The 18,932-nt window shown below is 41.5% G+C and overlaps 1 protein-coding gene across 2 annotated transcripts in view; it reads right to left on the reverse strand.

The window, feature by feature from the left end:
• Positions 1-4,272: 4,272 nt before the first annotated feature.
• ZNF408 (zinc finger protein 408) overlaps positions 4,273-18,932 on the reverse strand; it is a 301,687-nt gene continuing 287,027 nt past the window's right edge. For both annotated transcript variants that reach the window (XM_044082529.1, XM_044082528.1), the window contains one exon: positions 4,273-8,049. In XM_044082529.1, the coding sequence (XP_043938464.1) occupies positions 5,993-8,049 (2,057 nt within the window). In that variant the 3' untranslated portion in view covers positions 4,273-5,992. The remainder of the gene's footprint in view (positions 8,050-18,932) is intronic.

The following is an 18,932-nucleotide window of genomic DNA, read 5'->3' on the forward strand; positions in this document are numbered from 1 at the left end:
CCCCAGGCATAATCTGATGCATCTGTGGTTAGGGTCTGGCCGGCGTGGGGTTGTGAAAAGGGAAGGCCCTTGTTTTGGTTGCATGCTGCTACCCACCAAAGAAAATCTTTCCTTAGACAAGGTATCATAGGTATGATAGTTTCCAGGTCCTGAGAGTGTTGACACCAAAGGCTTTTTAGGTACCACTGAAGTTTCCTCATATGCAGTCTGGCATATGGAATGAGTAGAATGCAGGAAGCCATGAACCCTAGAGCTTGCAGGAGTTTCCTTGTGGATAACTGGGTTCTGGTGGCTAGCTGAGAGAAGTAATAACAAAGAAAAAGAACCAGACTGATAAAATGAAAAAAGTGAACCTTAGAGCGTACCAAACAAACTGGATATCAGTAAACAGTCACTGTCAGTGGTAAATCCACGCCAAGGATAAGAAAGCTCCAGCTTAATTAAAAGATTAAAAAGATTTATTGAAGCGCTTTTCGTTTGCCTCCTAGGCAAACTTCCTCAGAAATTGTTGTTGTTACATTAAACTAGGTTTAAATAACGTGACATCACAAGTAAATTAGTAAATTAAAGCCAGTTACAGAAACTACACAAAGATCTGGCTAACCCTCCTATGCGTCCTCTCATTGACAGTCATGGCTCACCTGCATATGCCTGTGCTAAAGTAATTGACAACATCTTGCAGAAATTTGTTAAACTAGAGACCCAAATCTGCAAAGATTCATGGTCATTCCCTACTAAAATCAATAATATTGAATTTCAAAGTCATTTCAATTTTTTGACTATCGACGTTAGAGACTTATATACGAGCATTCCGCATGATGTGGCAATAGAGTGGGTCAGTGCTAGAATAAGAGCACATGAAGCGAGTAATTATGAAATTGCACTTGTAGGTGAACTCCTAGATTTGTCTTTATCTAACAACTTTTTCATGTTTGGAGAGAACTTTTACATGCAAAATATTGGCGTAGCCATGGGGTCACCGTGTCACCTCTTTTAGGTCTAGGGTGGCTAACCAAGCATCCTTGGAAAGCATAGGAAGAAGCTGCTGGAGGGTGAGCATTTTGAATTTTGGCATCACCAGGAAGGTGTTTAGTATTGATAGAGCGAGGATTGAGTGCCAGGTGCCCTCTTTTCTGGGTACAAGGAAAAGCCTGGGATAGAAACCTTGGCCTATCTGGTCTGCAGGAACAGGCTGTATTGCCCTCATGGAGAGCAGAGAATGGACTTGTTTTGGGCCTCAACCCACTGGTTTGGAGGAAGATCTGGGAACCCTTTTGGGGTTGGCAGTGTGTGTAAATAAAATTTGTATCCGTGGGACACTATGTTGAGGACTCATCGATCGTTGGTGATGGAGGCCCAGTTTTTTGCATGGGAGGAGAGTTTTCCTCCTACGGGCACAAGCAGTTGGGCAGAGGTAAGGGGAGTAGTTGTAAATTCATTGCGAGTTCTTTCCATAAGGAGTGGCTTAGCACTCCCTGTTTTTGAAGTGGAGGAACTCCATTGCTTAGATCTCTGCATTCCCTGGGACTGCTGTCTGGGGGGTTTGCTTCCCCTAGGTCTTGTCTGAGCTGGCCTTGAGGGGGCTGGAAAGGACCAGTGTTTGGAGGGGCAATGTCTACTGAACCTCGGAGGCTGGACCTGCAAGAAGTCTTTAACTGGCTGCATAGATTTAGAATTTTCTTCCATCTTTTTTAAGACCTCTTCTGCCTTGGTGCCAAACAACTTGTCTTTGTTCAAAGGTGCGTCCAATAGTTTTGACATGGTCTGGCAAGATCTGTTCCTTAAGCCAAGCATGCCTTCTAAGTACAGAACCTATGACTGCTGCCCTGCAGGATGCTTCTAGGGCAACAAAGTCACATTGCAAGGTGTGTTTAGTAACTTGGCTTGCAGAATGCATAAGCTCCAGTAATTCTTTATTTTCTGCACAAACCAGAAAGGAAGATATTTTTTTGTTTAAGGAGTTCCATTGTATGTTGCTGGTATTTCAGCATGTGGAACTGACAATTTAGTGTGGCAAGTGTTGCAGAGGTGTATACGTTTTTACCCCATCTGTCTAAATCTGTCCGAGGGGGTGGGATTCTTAGCTGTGGTTGCTTAGCTGTGGTTGCTTTTATTCCTTTAGGTACTTGGGAGATTACCTCTGGGTCAACAGTACGATTTTTGAAAAGAAATTTGTGCAAGCCAGAGACTCTAATACCAGTCAGGTTTCCTGGGAGCTGGTGGGAGGGTGGCAGGAGTTAAATTGGATTCCTTAAAGACATCATCCACAACATCCAGGACAGAAGGAATGGCTAAAGGTCTGTGCTGTGGTAAATCTAAGAATTTCCCTGAGTCTCTTTTTGGACCGAGGATATTCCTGACATTCCCATTGGAAATGCTCCCTTAAGTATGTAGGGTTTCACCAAATGAAAACTCATCTGGAGGAGAGGCAGAAGGAATGGATTCCTCTTCATCTAAATCCTCATAAGCAGACAAGGGTTGCATGTCTTCATATTCAGAAATCTGAGAGTCATCGGACTCCTGGTCAGATAAAACTGCTGGGGACAAGTCTCTTTATTCTTTTGGAAGGGGTATGCTGGCTTCCTCTAATAAGCATGATAAGGTCTTCCGCCATTTTAAGTATTTGAGATTGAGGCATGGAAGCAGGTGCTTGAGCTTGGGTCATCAGTTTTTTAGGTGTAGTTCGTACCCTGGGCCTTAGATACTCAGTAGTTTTAGAAAGAACTGAAGACGCAAAAAGAAGTTGTCGGTTTGTGTCAAATATTGGTAATGCGAAGAACTTCCTCGGAAGCCGGTGCCTGCTAATCGGCTCTGGATCCATCCGCAGGATCCTTAGTCAAAGAAGAGTCTTGTGGTATACCGGACTTTGAACGGGTCTCGGTAGTGGCCTGCAAATCCAGAGAAGTGGGCATCAGGGGCTGCGAAAGCGCCTCACTGAGGGCCGGCAAACTGGTGACTAGCTTAACGGAAGCGTCGGCGGCAGTTTTGGATCTCTGTGGTCTGTCTCTGTCTTTATCCATACGTTTTTTCGGAAGATCAGTAGTCCGATGGATTACCAAAGCCATTTCAGAATACGGAGATCGAGAGCGAAAATATTTAGCTACAATAAGGGCCTGACGACATATAGCTCTGGTGTTGAACAAAGCACAAAACCGACAGCGAGGGACATCTTGTGTCTGGGCCTAAACAGGTGATGCAGTAAGAATGGAAATCTCGATGTGGTATTTCCTTTCCACAGGTGAGACAATTGTTAACTTCTTCTGACATCAGTTAGAGCAAGAAAAAAGGATCCCCAATGGGGTACTTAGCTTTAGAAGACTTCGACTTCAGTTCAGAAATGAAAACTCAGGTAGCGGCCAATTCATGCGAACTGCTTCTGCTTCAGGCTCCTCAGCAAGAAAGACTGATATAATGGCATCAGCTGCCTGATTTTATACCACTGATGACCTGATGTCAATCCTGGAGCGACAGCAACTGATGCAGAAATACTAAGCCTCTGGTATTCTGGCCGACTGAGGGCTACCCCTGGCAGGATAACCCAAGTGTGATGACTGCAACAGTGAAACACGAAGAACATCTGTGAAGACTAACATTGACAAAAGTTATTTCTTCACTGTACTACAGTGTCCTTTAGTAATGCAGAAGTAAAGCCATGGGTTACAATAGCATGAGGCTTGCTAAAAAGTGTACCAAGCAGTTTGTAGGAACTTGGGTAACAACATTGTGCACTGTGGTGTCATATCTTCCATTATTAGGAGCTCTTCTTCCTGGGTTTTCACTGAAATGGGCCCTCAATCCAGTCAATAAACAAACACATTAAAACAAAAAAATAACTCCACGAGATATAAAATGCAGCTCCAGGAATGAGGAAATAATGAGCACTTTACACATGAGAGTTGAACGAAATGGGGGAATGATTAGTCAGTCCTAAATTAATTATCAGTTCTAAATGGAAAACATCCTTGATATAAATGTGTTAACATACAATGCACCTCTTTTGGAAGGGAATGCCATCCTTGTTGAAAGCTATTGCATAATCCATCAGAAGATATCAAATGTAGATGCCTTAAGGTTCAGTAATACTTAGATGAGCTCAACGTGTTCCGCTCTCAAAGCCAGCATACATGTATATTTTTTTAATGATGCTGGTACAATGCTGACAGAAAGGCATCATGAATGTGCACTGAAACTTTCATTTGGAGCATTAACATTTTTTCATGAAAACAGTGCAACTGCTACAAGACGATGAACAAGCACAAATCTAAACCAGCATTTGCTTCCACTTGTCACTTTATTTCAGAATCCCTGAATTTAGTAACAATAGCCACTATAACTAGTACCTTTATAACAGTGTGCACCTGCCATACCTGAAATGCCCGCAAGAGTATTCCAATTTTCCATGCAATTACTACTATATAAATGAACATTGTAGAAATGACAGGTTTTCCACTGCCCAAGTACTCACCACTCTTAAATCGTCTGAAAGGAAAAAAGGTTCCAAGTACTTAAAATAGCTATAACAGATAGGTCAGTAATATAACAGTTATCATTTATGAGACAGGCAACTCTGGTTGGCTGACATCTAGCATGGACAGAGATGAATAAGTACCATTTGGATTTTATCCATCTGTGGGATACAATTACAGAACTCTGTCAGTAAATAGGAAGAGAGTAGCATCTGGCTTCCAGACATGAAGGCTGCATGAGCACGTACTCCTGAATGAATCTGCAACTTCATGCCTGCAATCAGTGTAATGCCCACAACCTTTTAAGGCGGGGTGGGGGTGCTCCTCAGCCAATGTCAGTAATAATCAGGTAACCCATCAGGTTCTACAGAATCCCCAGAAATCTGCTGTACCAGCTCCAGCTACTGACCTCTACTCCTGTGAAGGGGAGGGCAGCTGGACAAAGGAGAGTCACAGCTGGATCTCCAATGTCAGGACAGTCAAACTAGTAAAGGCTAGACTAGGGAAGAAGAAGGACAAAAAGGCAAAGAATCCCCCAGTCATGTAGAAGAGAATGTAATCAGGTGACTGGTAAACTGGATACTTTGTAACTTCACCTAGCATGAAGGTGAGCTGTCAGAGCTTGCAGTCACATCAAAGTGGTAAAGTAGGGTGGTTTCACACTAACTTGCACTCACTCAGTAAATGCTACCTTCAGCAAGCTGCGGACGTTAGCTTTCTAAAAATAAAGTTATCTTCAAAATTCAAATTTGAAGTCTTACTGTATCAAACTCAATCAGTGAATAATGGCTTAGTGCACAGAAAAGCCCATGATTTCCTAGGTCTTCCTTTAAGATAGATAGACTTCTTTGGAATGCTATATATTTTAGAAAAGCATTCGAGTATAAAGTTGCTTTCTAACATACAAGTGTAAATAAATATCCCTCTTATTTGAAAAGGGGAGTACAAGACTCTATACATCTCTTGAATAATCTACCTTAAATACAGGAAACAGGCTAATACTTCACAGTCAAATCAGAAATTCCATTTTAAAAATAAAATGCACTAACAGAATGCTTCACAAATAAATACTTTAGGGTAAAACAAAAACATTTTACTAGAAAAAAACCTAACCAGTGACTTCAATGTCAGGTGTTGCAATGGTATACACAATTTCACATTTCAGCAGCACAACTTATACATACGTGTCTGGCTGGGGGTGGGAGAACATTAGTATGCCACCAAAGCAAAACAAAAAAGGATAAACTTGGTTACAAAGTGTTGATCTGCACATACAGAGTTCAGTTCTCACTGCTTTACCCAGAACGATCACAGGGCCGTCATTAACTGGTTGCTTCTACCTCACCTTCTGCTATGGAACAAAACACACTGTAGCGAAATTAAGCCACAGCGCTGGACAGTCTCTAAGTGGACTTAACAGGAAAGCTGAGAAATGGTAAGAGAGGGATTTTGTACCCCCACTGCCCTGTAAGAAACATTTTCTTTATTACTCAGTAGGTATATACTGTAATAAAAAAAAAATTGCTTTAGGTCCCCGATTCAATTTCCACAACTTCAGCAACCGTGCTGAAGCCCACCCCTTCCTGTATAATAACCACATTGTTCTGACATTGTTCACCATCAACAATGATGCACTCATCATCAGGATCTGAAATGGTGACTTCAATAATATCTTCATTTATCTCTAAGTGGCCTTCAGCAGCTTGGGTAAAAGTGCCTTCAATGAGTCTATGAACTCCTTGTTGGTCGTCAAGCTCAGCTCCAGCTTCTGCTGTATAGCTGGCGATGTACTGTCCCTGATCATTAAGCATAATCTCATCTTCATTCACGCTTTGTGGCATTTCAATTGACTCAAGCGCACGCAGCACAACAACTGCAGTTTCTACGGTACTAGTTTCCTTAAGTCTCTGTCTTGAGGACTGCTTTGGTGCAGCATTATGTATCAACTTGATCTTTGTACCTTTCAACACTTCAGTCTTCCTCAGATCAACTTTGCTGACTAATTCACTACTATTTGAAATGTCATGGAACATCCTGTGTCTCTTTAAGCTCTGCATGATTGTGTAGCCCATACCACAAATTTCACATTTGTAGGGTTTTTCCTCCAGGTGAGATTTCTGGTGACGCCTCAGTTTTGTAGCCAGTGTGTATGCTTTACCACATCGTTCACATCTGAATGGTCTATCACCTGTGTGAAGACGCTCATGTGCTTTCAGTGTATGTGGATCCTTCAGGACCTTTCCACAAACAGTGCAGAGGTGTGCCTCTCCTGTGTGAGAAATTAAATGGCGCTTTAACTCTGGCATTTGGGGGAAGCCATCACCACAGAACTGACATTTATAGGGCTTTTCACCAGTGTGCAGTCTTAAGTGTCCCCTCAGGTTGCCCTTCTGACGGAACACTTTTGCACAGTATGGGCAGGCATAGGGTTTCTCTCCAGTATGCAGCCTCATGTGATTCCTTAGTGAGGCTGGATTGGCCAGTTCTTTGTTACAAATTGAGCACCGACACACCTTTGGGTTCTCCAAGTTCATTTCCTTCATCATGTGGATTTTCTTGTGGATTCTTAAAGATGGCCTACGAGCAAAGCTTTTGCCACATTCATCACACTTAAATGGTCGCTCACCAGTATGCAGAACCTCATGTTCCTTTAGATCTCTCTTTGTGCCATAAGCTTTTTCACATTGCTTGCACTTGAAGGGTCGTACACCTCTGTGGAAAAGTAAGTGCGCTTTGAAGCTTTCCTCAGAACTGTAGCTCTTACCACATTCAGTGCACAGAAATGGTTTATATCCAGTATGGATAAACCTGTGTTTTTTCAAATGACATAACTGGATAAAGCCTTTACCGCACACATCACACACATATTTCCTTATGTTTCGCTCAGTCTGAGACTGGTCCTTTCCCTCAGGAAGAGAGTCTGGGACACACTTTTCCTCATTTACTGCAACTTTTTCAATGCATGGATTTGCTGCTTTCTCCTCTTGACCAGACCCAGTGCCCACTGCTGGGTTCAGTTGACCATTGTCCCTAGCTTGGGATACCTGCTCACAAAGAGCTCTACTTTGATCTTCCTTCGATGTATGAAAACATTCACCATTAGTGTCACTGTTTTTCTCTCCCTGCTGAAGAATTCTTAGTTTTCTTTCCTGTAATCTCTTCTGTATCCTACTTACTACAGCATGAACTTTCCGGGGCTTGCCAGCCAAACGTGCACTGAGTCGCACGGCATTTGTAACCGTTGCACCACTGATGTCCTTACTATAGGCTGACTTTAATTTTGTGCTTTCAGCTTCGTGTCCTCTTTCCACAGTTAGTTCAGACATCTCTTGAACCTGACCAAAACTTTGCACACTCTGTGGGTGTGACATGATGAGAGCTAATGCCCTCTCATTTGTCTCCGTTTTGATTACAGCTTCTACAGGTTTTTCTTTAGTGGTCTTCTGTGGTATTGTGTTACCTGCTTCTGCTAAAAAGTCATTTTGCTTAAATTGGCACAGCTGGTGCTGTTTCACAATGTGCACTTGTGGAACACTACAATGTCTGGAGGTTTGAACCTCACTGCCTGAATCTTCAATGGTCCCTGCAAAAAAAAAAAAAAATACAGACAAGTATTTAGCAGCTATATGGTTTAAACAATTACTTTGCTTCCTTGCCCACAATTACAGCTGAAAGCAGAAACATAGTTTATATTGTTTCCAAACTTTACATTATAATGTCATAAACTGCTTCTGATATAGGAACACCTGCCGAAGAAGCCACTGGGTCAATTATCTGTTACAGTCACTAAAACTGGCATCTCTGCACTGACGAGGGATGAAATGGACAGGTACATATCAGAAGCAAACGAAAAAAAATATGTTCTCTAAATGCAGTACAGTATTTTATCTGAAGACTTCCTGTATTTATTTGTCTGTTTACCGGGAAAGTCTGACTGGGCAATATCCATTTTCAGAGGAGGCCAGGAAGAAAAGCTTAATTTGCTTACATTGCTTTATACTACGTTCCAGTTAAACACAGAGTAGCTACGTTTCTAGTTACATTTATACATTCTAAGATTTTAAAGAGGTGGAAGTTACTTAAGAAAAAGCAGACATGCAACTTAGTGGTTGTACAAGTAGCAGTTATGTATAAGAATTGTTTTGACATTTCAGAGAAAGGTTGAGAGTATTCTGTTTAATGCGAGTATTTGGAGAGTATCATACAGTGAGCACAAAGTCAACCTTGTGATGAGCATGTGCAGGACCAGGATTGGTTAAGATATTGTTTAGGCAGTGGTTTAAAACTACTGAGTTTGTCAGAGTTTTATTTGTCTGGGGATACTATTCTAGAGTTTAGTAACGTATTGGGAGTACAGACAGTCTCCTACAACATTTGACTTATTTTTAAGTAACAAGAATTTGTTACTAAAATGATGTCCCTTGCTGGCCAGTAATGCAGTAATAAGTTTTGTAGTTCAAGGCTTTTTTCTGGATGATGAATGAGTTTATGTGCTGTAGTTAGTTGGGAATATGTTGGCTAACTGTGTAGTTCAACCAGTTTAATTGTTTTAAGCTATGACAGTGGTGGGTGACTGGTCTCAAATTTAGCTACTTTATTGTAGCAGGAGGCAAGTTTCTTTCTTTGAGTATCGTTTAAGTTTGTTAGGATAGCAGTGGCATATAAGACAGTTGGCAATAAGAAGGTGGTGGCTAGAATTTCTCTTGCAGTATCTGTAAGGAATCCATTGAGCTTATAAAGGGTGCCTAGTGTCTGATGTGTAGATTTGATGGTGTGCATTATATGTTGGTCATATTTGAGACCATCATCTACTACAACACTTACAAATTTACTGTGAGTTACAGTTTCAATGATCGTATTATTTGCTGACTTTATGGTAAAAGATTGCTTTTGATTTTGGCAACTTTTTGAGGTGAAAAGCATTAACTTAGTTTTCTTGGAGTTGAGTAGGAGGTTTGATTATATGAGTACAGAGGAGAAAGATTTTTGGGTAATGTCTTGGAGCTTATTTATTGTTGAGGCCGCACATATTAATCTTGAGTCATCTGCATACTGAACTAAACTAGCATGGTGAGTGGAGGTCATTAATAAATATATTAAATAGGAATGGACCCAAGATATAGCCCTGAGGGACACCTGTAGTAACTGGTTGAAACAATGAGTAGGTTGGTTGCCTTCCAGACAGGTAACTAAGGAACCACAACAAGCAGTATTGTGAAAGTCCTACTGAGAACAGTCGAACAAGCAGTTGCTGGTTCAAGACAGTATCAAATGCCTCTGACAAATCTAAGAACATGGTAGACACGAGCAGATAATCATTTCTACGTCAGTTTATTATATCGGTAAAATGTAGTACAGCAGTAGTGGTGCTGTGATTTGGCCTAAAGCCATGTTGCGTTTCTGACAGCAGGTTATCGGAGGTTAGATATTGCATCAGCTGTATATGGATGCATTTCTCTAAGAGAGAATCGCTATCGGTATGTAGTTATTAAACTCTTTAGATGCATCACCTTTGTGTAGTGGTATGATGTAGGATGCTTTCCATAGTGATGGGATGTAACTTTCTGCTATGGACCCATTAATCAGTATGGACACAGGGGAGGCTATGACTTCTGTGGACATTTTTAGGTAATCTGATGTTAATTGGTCTACAGATGTGGAAGTAGTTTTTAATTTAAGGAGCAACTTCCTTACAAGCAACATACGTACTGGGCTAAAACTGAAGAGCTGTGAGGGGTTTTGATTGGACAGGGGTAGAAACAATGGGCAGATGTATTAGTATCCAAGAAAGATAACACTGATTGTATAAAGTAGGAATTAAACTGCCCTGGGATAGAGTATGTCGTATTGTCTGTTTTTGGAGAGGGACTGGTGGTCTTGCCAGGATACAGTAGTTTATTTAATGGCAACTGAAAAGTTGTGGGTTGTTTTTATGTTTGTCTTGTAAGTTGGTATAGTATCTTTGCTTATCCTGCTTGACATGGAGTTTTGCAAGGTTTCTAAGATATCCAAATTGCTGGAAGACATTTTGAGTTCTTATTTTTATACCAATTTTTCCAGGCTTTATCCTTTTTAACATGATTATTTTTTTATTTCTTTTGTCACCATGGTGTGGGATTGGACATTACTCTTTTATTGCATACTGATGTTAGATTATTTAAGGTCTGTATGAATATGTTATTAAAGTATTGTTCTACAGCAGTATCTAGTGGCATTGTTCTAAATACATTCCAGGTGTACTGTTTTAGTGTTTCATTGAAAATATCTTTGTTGAAACTGGCTGTATTGCATATTTGATTATAGATAATATGCTTACCTAGGTTATGATGAGTTCTAATGGCATATTTTGGTATATGGTCACTTACGCTGTCTGACAGGCAGCCTACTTTTGTCAGTTTGTCTGGTTTGTTTGTAAGAATCCAGTCTAATGTTAATGTCTCCCTGAAGTTTTATCAATTCCAGTAGGTGTGGTTATTAATGGTCTGAAGTTGTACAAGTTTATGGATTAGTGGAATTTATAAGTTGCCAGTCTATCTGTAAGTCTCCAAGTATTACAGTTTTATAATACGTAATCTAAAAAGAAAAGATAAAGTCTAGTTGTAAATAGCTGCAGTAACTTTATAAGATGTGTAGTGTTAACAAGCTGCTTCTTTTACTTTTATAATCTCTTAAAAGTTTGTAACTCATTCTTGGTCTCTGCACCCCTTCTGTTCAGACATTTCCAACATTCAAGAAGTAAACTGGTTTTGTTGTTATATATATCATTTCTCCAAGTCTTTTGGGTTTCTAATACCATGACGGGAATGGACCTCACTCCTAAGTCAAAGTACGATTAAAGTTCATGAAATTAGTATACAATATATATATATAACTGTATGGAGGAGTACATGTAAGAGAAGGACTTATCCAGCACTCCAGCACACTAATGACCTCTGAACCCTATGTACATCTGACAGGATTATATGGAAGTAATAATGACAGAATTTATGAATGGGTGGACATTCCCAGTTTCACTACAAAGATATCACATGTTGTGAGCTGGATCACCTGCAGTTACGTGGTAGGTGACGAGATCAATGAGCAGTATGTTGGTTGCAGGTCTGCAGTGACAACATGCATAAAATTCCCCTGCACTGAATGCAGGTTTCTTAATCGCCCACTCAACAAAAGACTAGCATCATACCTGGAACTTCTGAGGGTACACACTGCCCATCTCTAAACAGCAGAATAAAATAATTCCTCAACGCAACAGTTCAAGCAATTCCACATCAGTGAAAGTAGAAATTCTTCAAGATGATAAAGGAGGAAGACAGGTTCCTTGCATAATGTCAGCTCTGCAGAGCACAAGGATAAAGCCATGCTACAACTCAGCAAACGTGGGTTCTGTTAGAGTCCTGGGCACCAAAGAAATCAAACAGAGCAGATGGGATAACATGGCCAACATCTGCCTGTCCACCCTGGATGGAGGGAGGAGGTCCACTCTGCTTCAGTGCTTCCACACGGAAATGAGAATAAAGCGTGCAATATATGACTGCATGGCGCTGCTAATGTGTAGCCTTTTGCAGGACCACATGCAGAATGCACAAGTATGCAAACAAGGGAGAAAGCAGAGGAAGCCCTTGTGCACATGACCACGCAAGAGAAAGCAAGGGGTAGTAATACAAAGGAGGGAGTAAGCACAGGAAACCCTTGTGCACATGACCATGCAAGAGAAAGCAAGGGGTAGTAATACAAAGGAGGGAGTAAGCACAGGAAACCCTTGTGCACATGACCATGCAAGAGAAAGCAAGGGGTAGTAATACAAAGGAGGGAGTAAGCACAGGAAACCCTTGTGCACATGACCACGCAAGAGAAAGCAAGGGGTAGTAATACAAAGGAGGGAGTAAGCACAGGAAACCCTTGTGCACATGACCATGCAAGAGAAAGCAAGGGGTAGTAATACAAAGGAGGGAGTAAGCAGAGGAAGCCCTTGTGCACATGACCATGCAAGAGAAAGCAAGGGGTAGTAATACAAAGGAGGGAGTAAGCACAGGAAACCCTTGTACACATGACCATGCAAGAGAAAGCAAGGGGTAGTAATACAAAGGAGGGAGTAAGCAGAGGAAGCCCTTGTGCACATGACCACGCAAGAGAAAGCAAGGGGTAGTAATACAAAGGAGGGAGTAAGCACAGGAAACCCTTGTACATATGAGCAGAAACAAGCCAGCAGGGGTTAGGATTTAGTTCCTAAAGAAATTAAAAAAAAAATAATGGCTGCCCAGATGATGGCATTTCATGATGGGCTGTTGTCCAAAGGGATCAAATCAGAGCACATATTATGGGACAACTGATGAGTTGGCAGGCAGCAGGGATATATAAAAAAAAAAAAAAACACCATGAGTTCTTGACTGACTGAGCAAATTTTTATCCTTTACTAAAATCTGTAAAACTATGGCTTTAAAAAATAAATAGTGCATGATGGATACAAGGTTTTATCCTTCAGTAAAATCTGCAAATCAAAGACCTTAAAAAGATAAGAAATGCTGGCATAAGCAGTACCATTTAAGTGAACATGATCTAAAAACCCCTGAGGAGGAAGCTTAAGTGCCCAGATAAAGCACTGTGGTCAGAGTTGCCATACTTCCCTATTTGAGTGGGATTGTCACAGGATCAGTAGCCTAATCTAGAGTCCCACACTGCTGGTTAAAATCCTGGCGAAACAGCCTCCGCTTTGCAGTTTAGGACTGGCTGGCATACCGGCATACAGGCTGATCATAAATTGCAAAGCGGAGCCACTCTGTTCAATGCGGAAGAGCAGACTGTTCCTTATTGAACAGAAAAGACTATGCAAATTTTTGATTAGCTCGTATATCGATATAGGAGACAATCAAAAATCGCAAAGCACAGCCACTTCTGCTTAATGTGGAACTGGCTGCTCTGCTGTTTCGATATACGAGCCAATCAAAAATCGCAAAGCATAGCCACTTCTGCTTAATGCGGAACTGGCTGCTCTGCTGTTTTGCATGAACAAAAGACTTTTCTTCTTTTTGGTCTTCACTACCAGGCCCTTAAGAAAGCTGGCAACCCTGACTGGGTTAACATGTTCGTGAAAGCCAGTGGTAGCAGCCCATATTAAGGATTTATTTATTCAAGCTTATTTACAAGGGTAGTGTAATGATTGCCGTGTACCAATGGAAGAGTGTTGTGTTTCTAACACAACTCAACTGGTCAAACAATACTTTTTACAGACGGTTTGCAATGAAAGAGTGGAAGCACAAGTTCATTTTTTAAACTCTTTGTACTTCTAGAAATGGTGTATAGTGCCTTCACAGAATGACTTTTATTTTTTGCTTAACATACAACTGAATGGAGAGTAAAGTTGAGGGAGGCCCTTACCTTAGTAGGATATCTTCAAAGCTAAGAGTATTGGGATAGATATAACACAACAGGTTCATTAGCTCTTTTTTTCGATGGCACAATTTTCCAGCAGTACTTTCACCCCTGTGCATGAACATACATTGGTAAAACTTAGAAGCCGCAATGATATCAGCTTTGCACAAGCTAATTTAAACACCAATATTGGCTCATGCTCTTCAGTTCTTTCCAGCAGCAGAAATCAACTAAATGGCTCAGTAAGCTGTCCAGAGGGAATAAACTGTGCCAGTGGAAGAAAAAATGTGAAATCTGCAAAAACAGACCCTCAAGATGAGATGAAGAACAGTTCCAAAAGAAACTTAAACTATACATTTACCATTACTCCAATCAAAAGGGGAGAAAGGCAGGTTCCCCTGACTGCTCAAGATCCAAGTTTAATGTAGTGCCTTACTCAACTGTATATGGCTTCAGCGTGGATTATTACAATTTGCAGTCAGAAGAACATGGGAGGTAGTACACTCAGCAGCACCCTACTCTTTGTACGATCACTGGAGGAATAATGAAGTAGTTTTAACAAAATGAGTGCTATACCTAGCAGTAACCTACATTTTCTCAGGAAAGCAGAAGGATTATTAGGCACTCCCACCAAAAGGCAGCCTTTGCAAACCTGCCCTATTCAGAGTTCTCGAAGCCTGACAAAAGCATGAATTCATTACTAGTTCAGTGCTTCAACAGTATCCAACCCAGCAGCATTTATAAAGGAAATATGTGAGGTAACTGCTGCCCAATCCACAATGTCAACATATTTAACATGCCAAAAGCCATCACAGTTTAAACCATACGGCCTAACCACCCACTCCAAAATCTCACTGTACTTCTCAAAACACAACTCTTCACAAATAAAACCCTAACCACCCCTTCAAATTCTCAGATATAACTCACTGTACTTATAACAAAAGCTTTTGTAGTTAAAACCATAAGGCCTAATCAGATCTAGATTCAGTACTAGGCGACCAAGGCAGTCACCTAGGTCCCACTGGCAGGGAGGTGGCCCGCTTGCTGGGAGATCGTAACATTTACTTTTTAAATTATTATTAATTATTATTATTATTATTATCATTATTATTATTAATAATAATACAAAAATTACCCATTTTATGAGCATTCTTCTTTAAGATAGCTTTTGCATCTCTGTGTGTTTTGTCACACAGACCTCCCATTGCATCTCTGTGTGTTTCGTCACACAGACCTCCCATTGCATCTCTGTGTGTTTCGTCACACAGACCTCCCATTGCATCTCTGTGTGTTTCGTCACACAGACCTCCCATTGCATCTCTGTGTGTTTCGTCACACAGACCTCCCATTGCATCTCTGTGTGTTTCGTCACACAGACCTCCCATTGCATCTCTGTGTGTTTCGTCACACAGACCCTCCCATTGCATCTCTGTGTGTTTCGTCACGCAGACCTCCCATTGCATCTCTGTGTGTTTCGTCACACAGACCTCCCATTGCATCTCTGTGTGTTTCGTCACACAGACCTCCCATTGCATCTCTGTGTGTTTCGTCACACAGACCTCCCATTGTATCTCTGTGTGTTTCGTCACACAGACCTCTGTGTGTTTCGTCACACAGACCTCCCATTGTATCTCTGTGTGTTTCGTCACACAGACCTCCCATTGTATCTGTGTGTTTCGTCACACAGACCTCCCATTGCATCTCTGTGTGTTTCGTCACACAGACCTCCCATTGCATCTCTGTGTGTTTCGTCACACAGACCTCTGTGTGTTTTGTCACACAGACCTCCCATTGTATCTGTGTGTTTCGTCACACAGACCTCCCATTGTATCTCTGTGTGTTTCGTCACACAGACCTCCCATTGTATCTCTGTGTGTTTTGTCACACAGACCTCCCATTGTATCTCTGTGTGTTTCGTCACACAGACCTCCCATTGTATCTCTGTGTGTTTCGTCACACAGACCTCCCATTGTATCTGTGTGTTTCGTCACACAGACCTTTGTGTGTTTAGTCACACAGACCTCCCATTGCATCTCTGTGTGTTTCATCACACAGACCTCCCATTGTATCTCTGTGTGTTTTGTCACACAGACCTCCCATTGTATCTCTGTGTGTTTCGTCACACAGACCTCCCATTGTATCTCTGTGTTTCGTCACACAGACCTCCCATTGTATCTGTGTGTTTCGTCACACAGACCTCTGTGTGTTTCGTCACACAGACCTCCCATTGCATCTCTGTGTGTTTCATCACACAGACCTCCCATTGTATCTCTGTGTGTTTCGTAACACAGACCTCCCATTGTATCTCTGTGTGTTTCGTCACACAGACCTCCCATTGCATCTCTGTGTGTTTCGTCACACAGACCTCCCATTGTATCTCTGTGTGTTTTGTCACACAGACCTCCCATTGTACATTTCTTCCTTACCACGTGCTGCATGGAATTTAAACAGAAGATGTCGTTTCTCCTGTGCTGCTCCTCCTTCCACAGAATGTAAACTCACTCCCCGGATGGATCTTGATTCCAGCATGAACAGAGATTCCAAATGCTGAGCATTTAACAGCTGCATGTTACTTAAACGTCAGCCCATGAAGCAAACAAAACCACCCATTTGCTCTACAATTCTCTGAATAGGAAACTGTCCACTCTCAGCTGTACATCCTCGCTCACTGAAACAGAAGGTAACCAGTCTCTACTGTTCCCTCAGTTACTTTGCACTGTCAGGAATGTGGCGACATTTCAAGCCCTTAAAAACAAAAAAAAAGTTGAATTATGAATGTCTGCCTTTATGTCTTATCCCCACTCATCTCTCTTGCTGGTGGTGAACCATCTGTCATCCACACTTCTAATCCATAACTTTAGGTCAAACCATTTCCCTGGTCTGGAGACCTATCTTCACTCATTTAAAGCGGACTGCAAACTGTGGTAAGAGCATAAGAGCATAATATGCATATCAGTGGGTTTGCCGTATCACTGCATTTATGGGAAGTTTCAGCAGACAGTTGTTGAACTTGATTTTTTAAATGCTTCAGTGCATCACCTTTTCATGGTCTCATGCATTTCTGTCCAGAAAGTTGACTTTACATGAAGGCACAGAGTGTGACAGCTTGCTACCAAGTGGCCTTGAAGCTTGATTGCCATAATTGCATGTAGATCTCTCTTACATCCCATATATGCTTGTTAATCTTATTCTTGATGGTTAAAGTTGAGGTACTTTGCTTTACTCTACCATGGAAGTTCATTCCCTAGATGTACAGACACGCTTTACTCTACCATGGTAGTTCATTCCCTAGATGTATAGACACACATTATGATGAATCTGTGTGTCATGTTTCCATTACTGATGCTCATCTTCAGCATGATTGCCATATGTATGTGTGCCTTTGCTTCTCCATCTACAGATTTTGGCATGGCTAGACTTACCATTGCCTTGCAGACAAGTTTGAGGCTACCCTTTTGTAGTTTGTATATTACTGGATAAAGAAATAAATGTTACATTTTATGGAATAGGTCATCTTTTCCAACCTGCACATTTTTTCTTCTAAAGAACATCTGTTTCTGAAGATGATCGAGATCATTGAAGCAAAAGCTACCGAATGCTGTGAAGTATTGCAGCAGATGAATGTGACATACAGTGGGGAAGTTTCTTTGCTGCAGTGACTAGACTAAGTATCATCGGCTGCCTTGCACTACCTTACTTAATGCAGCTGATCCTAACCCTGCCCCTTACCGTAGAAAAACTCATTCCATAAAGTACAGTTTTGTACCTACCATAAATGTAGATGTTCGAAGATCCACATTGCTGCAGTCCTTACATATGGGTAGTCCGCTGTCCTCGGTCGGCCCGAATACCAAAGTATTAGGCTGACGTCGGTCATGGCGCTCAGATCTGACATCAGAGCGTCAGGGTATAAAAGCGCATGACCGACGTCATATCCTCAGTCTTTTCTTGCCCCAGATGTCAGAAGGCCCTAAAAAGAAAGGCCACAGCCAAAAACAGAATACCTCCCAAAACATGCCCAACAACAACCACCACTCAAACCATATAACCATGCCAAACTACAGTGGGGAAGGAGGGAGGGTAAATTGGACTGCAGCAATGTGGATCTTCGAACATCTACATTTATGGTAGGTACAAAACTGTACTATGTTCTTCATCTCACATTGCTGCAGTCCTTACATATGGGTAGAATCCCAAAGCAGAGGTAAAGGGAGGATGGCAAAATCATAAAGCATTAGGGGCTGCTAAAATGCCCTGTAATATTGCAGTGGCAAATCCAGCCCTAGACTTAGAATAAAGAGGAAGGTGGTAATGTTTAGAAAAAGTATGTACTGAACTCCAAGTAGCTGCTTCCAAAATGTCTTTTGTAGCTACCCCCCTTAGAAAGGCAGTAGAAGTGGCAGTAGCCCTAGTGGAATGAGGTCTAATTCCAGCCGGAATCTCCTTACCATGATGGGAATAACAGAAAGAAATACAAAAACCAATCCATTTAGAAATAGTTTGTTTTGAAACAGGTTTTCCCTGAGAACCCAAAGCAAAAGAAACAAACAACTGCTGAGACTGCCTGAACCCCTTGGTTCTGCTCAAATAATAACGCAATTGCCTGTGAATATCCAAAGTATGCAAAATCTTCTCCCCTTTATTTTGGGGATTTGCATAAAAAGTAGGCAAATGAATAGTTTGGTTCAAGGCCACACTAGAAACCACTTTAGGCATAAAGGAAGGATTAGTACGCAAAGATACCCTATCCTTATGAAAAATCAGGAAAGGTTCCACTGCCATAAGGGCCTGTAATTCAGAAACCCTTCTTGCAGAGGTAATGGCCAACAAAAAAGCAGTCTTCCATGACAAATACTTTAACTCGGCAGTAGCTGCAGGCTCAAAAGGTTGTAGAGTAAGTTTTTCCAACACAAAATGGAGATCCCAAGCAGGAGTAGGAGCTCTATGTGGGGGTCTTATGTTCTTTGCCCCTCTAAGAAATTGCTTAAACAAAGGATGAGAGAATAAAGGCGGGTCACAGTCATAGTGAGCAGAAATGGCTGCAGCATGAACCTTAATCGAGGAGAAAGACAAACCCTTGTCCAATAACTCAGTAAG

Source organism: Protopterus annectens, chromosome 9.part0 (assembly GCF_019279795.1).
Source record: "Protopterus annectens isolate FY-2018-M chromosome 9.part0, PAN1.0, whole genome shotgun sequence".
In the NCBI taxonomy this organism is placed as follows: domain Eukaryota; kingdom Metazoa; phylum Chordata; order Ceratodontiformes; family Protopteridae; genus Protopterus; species Protopterus annectens.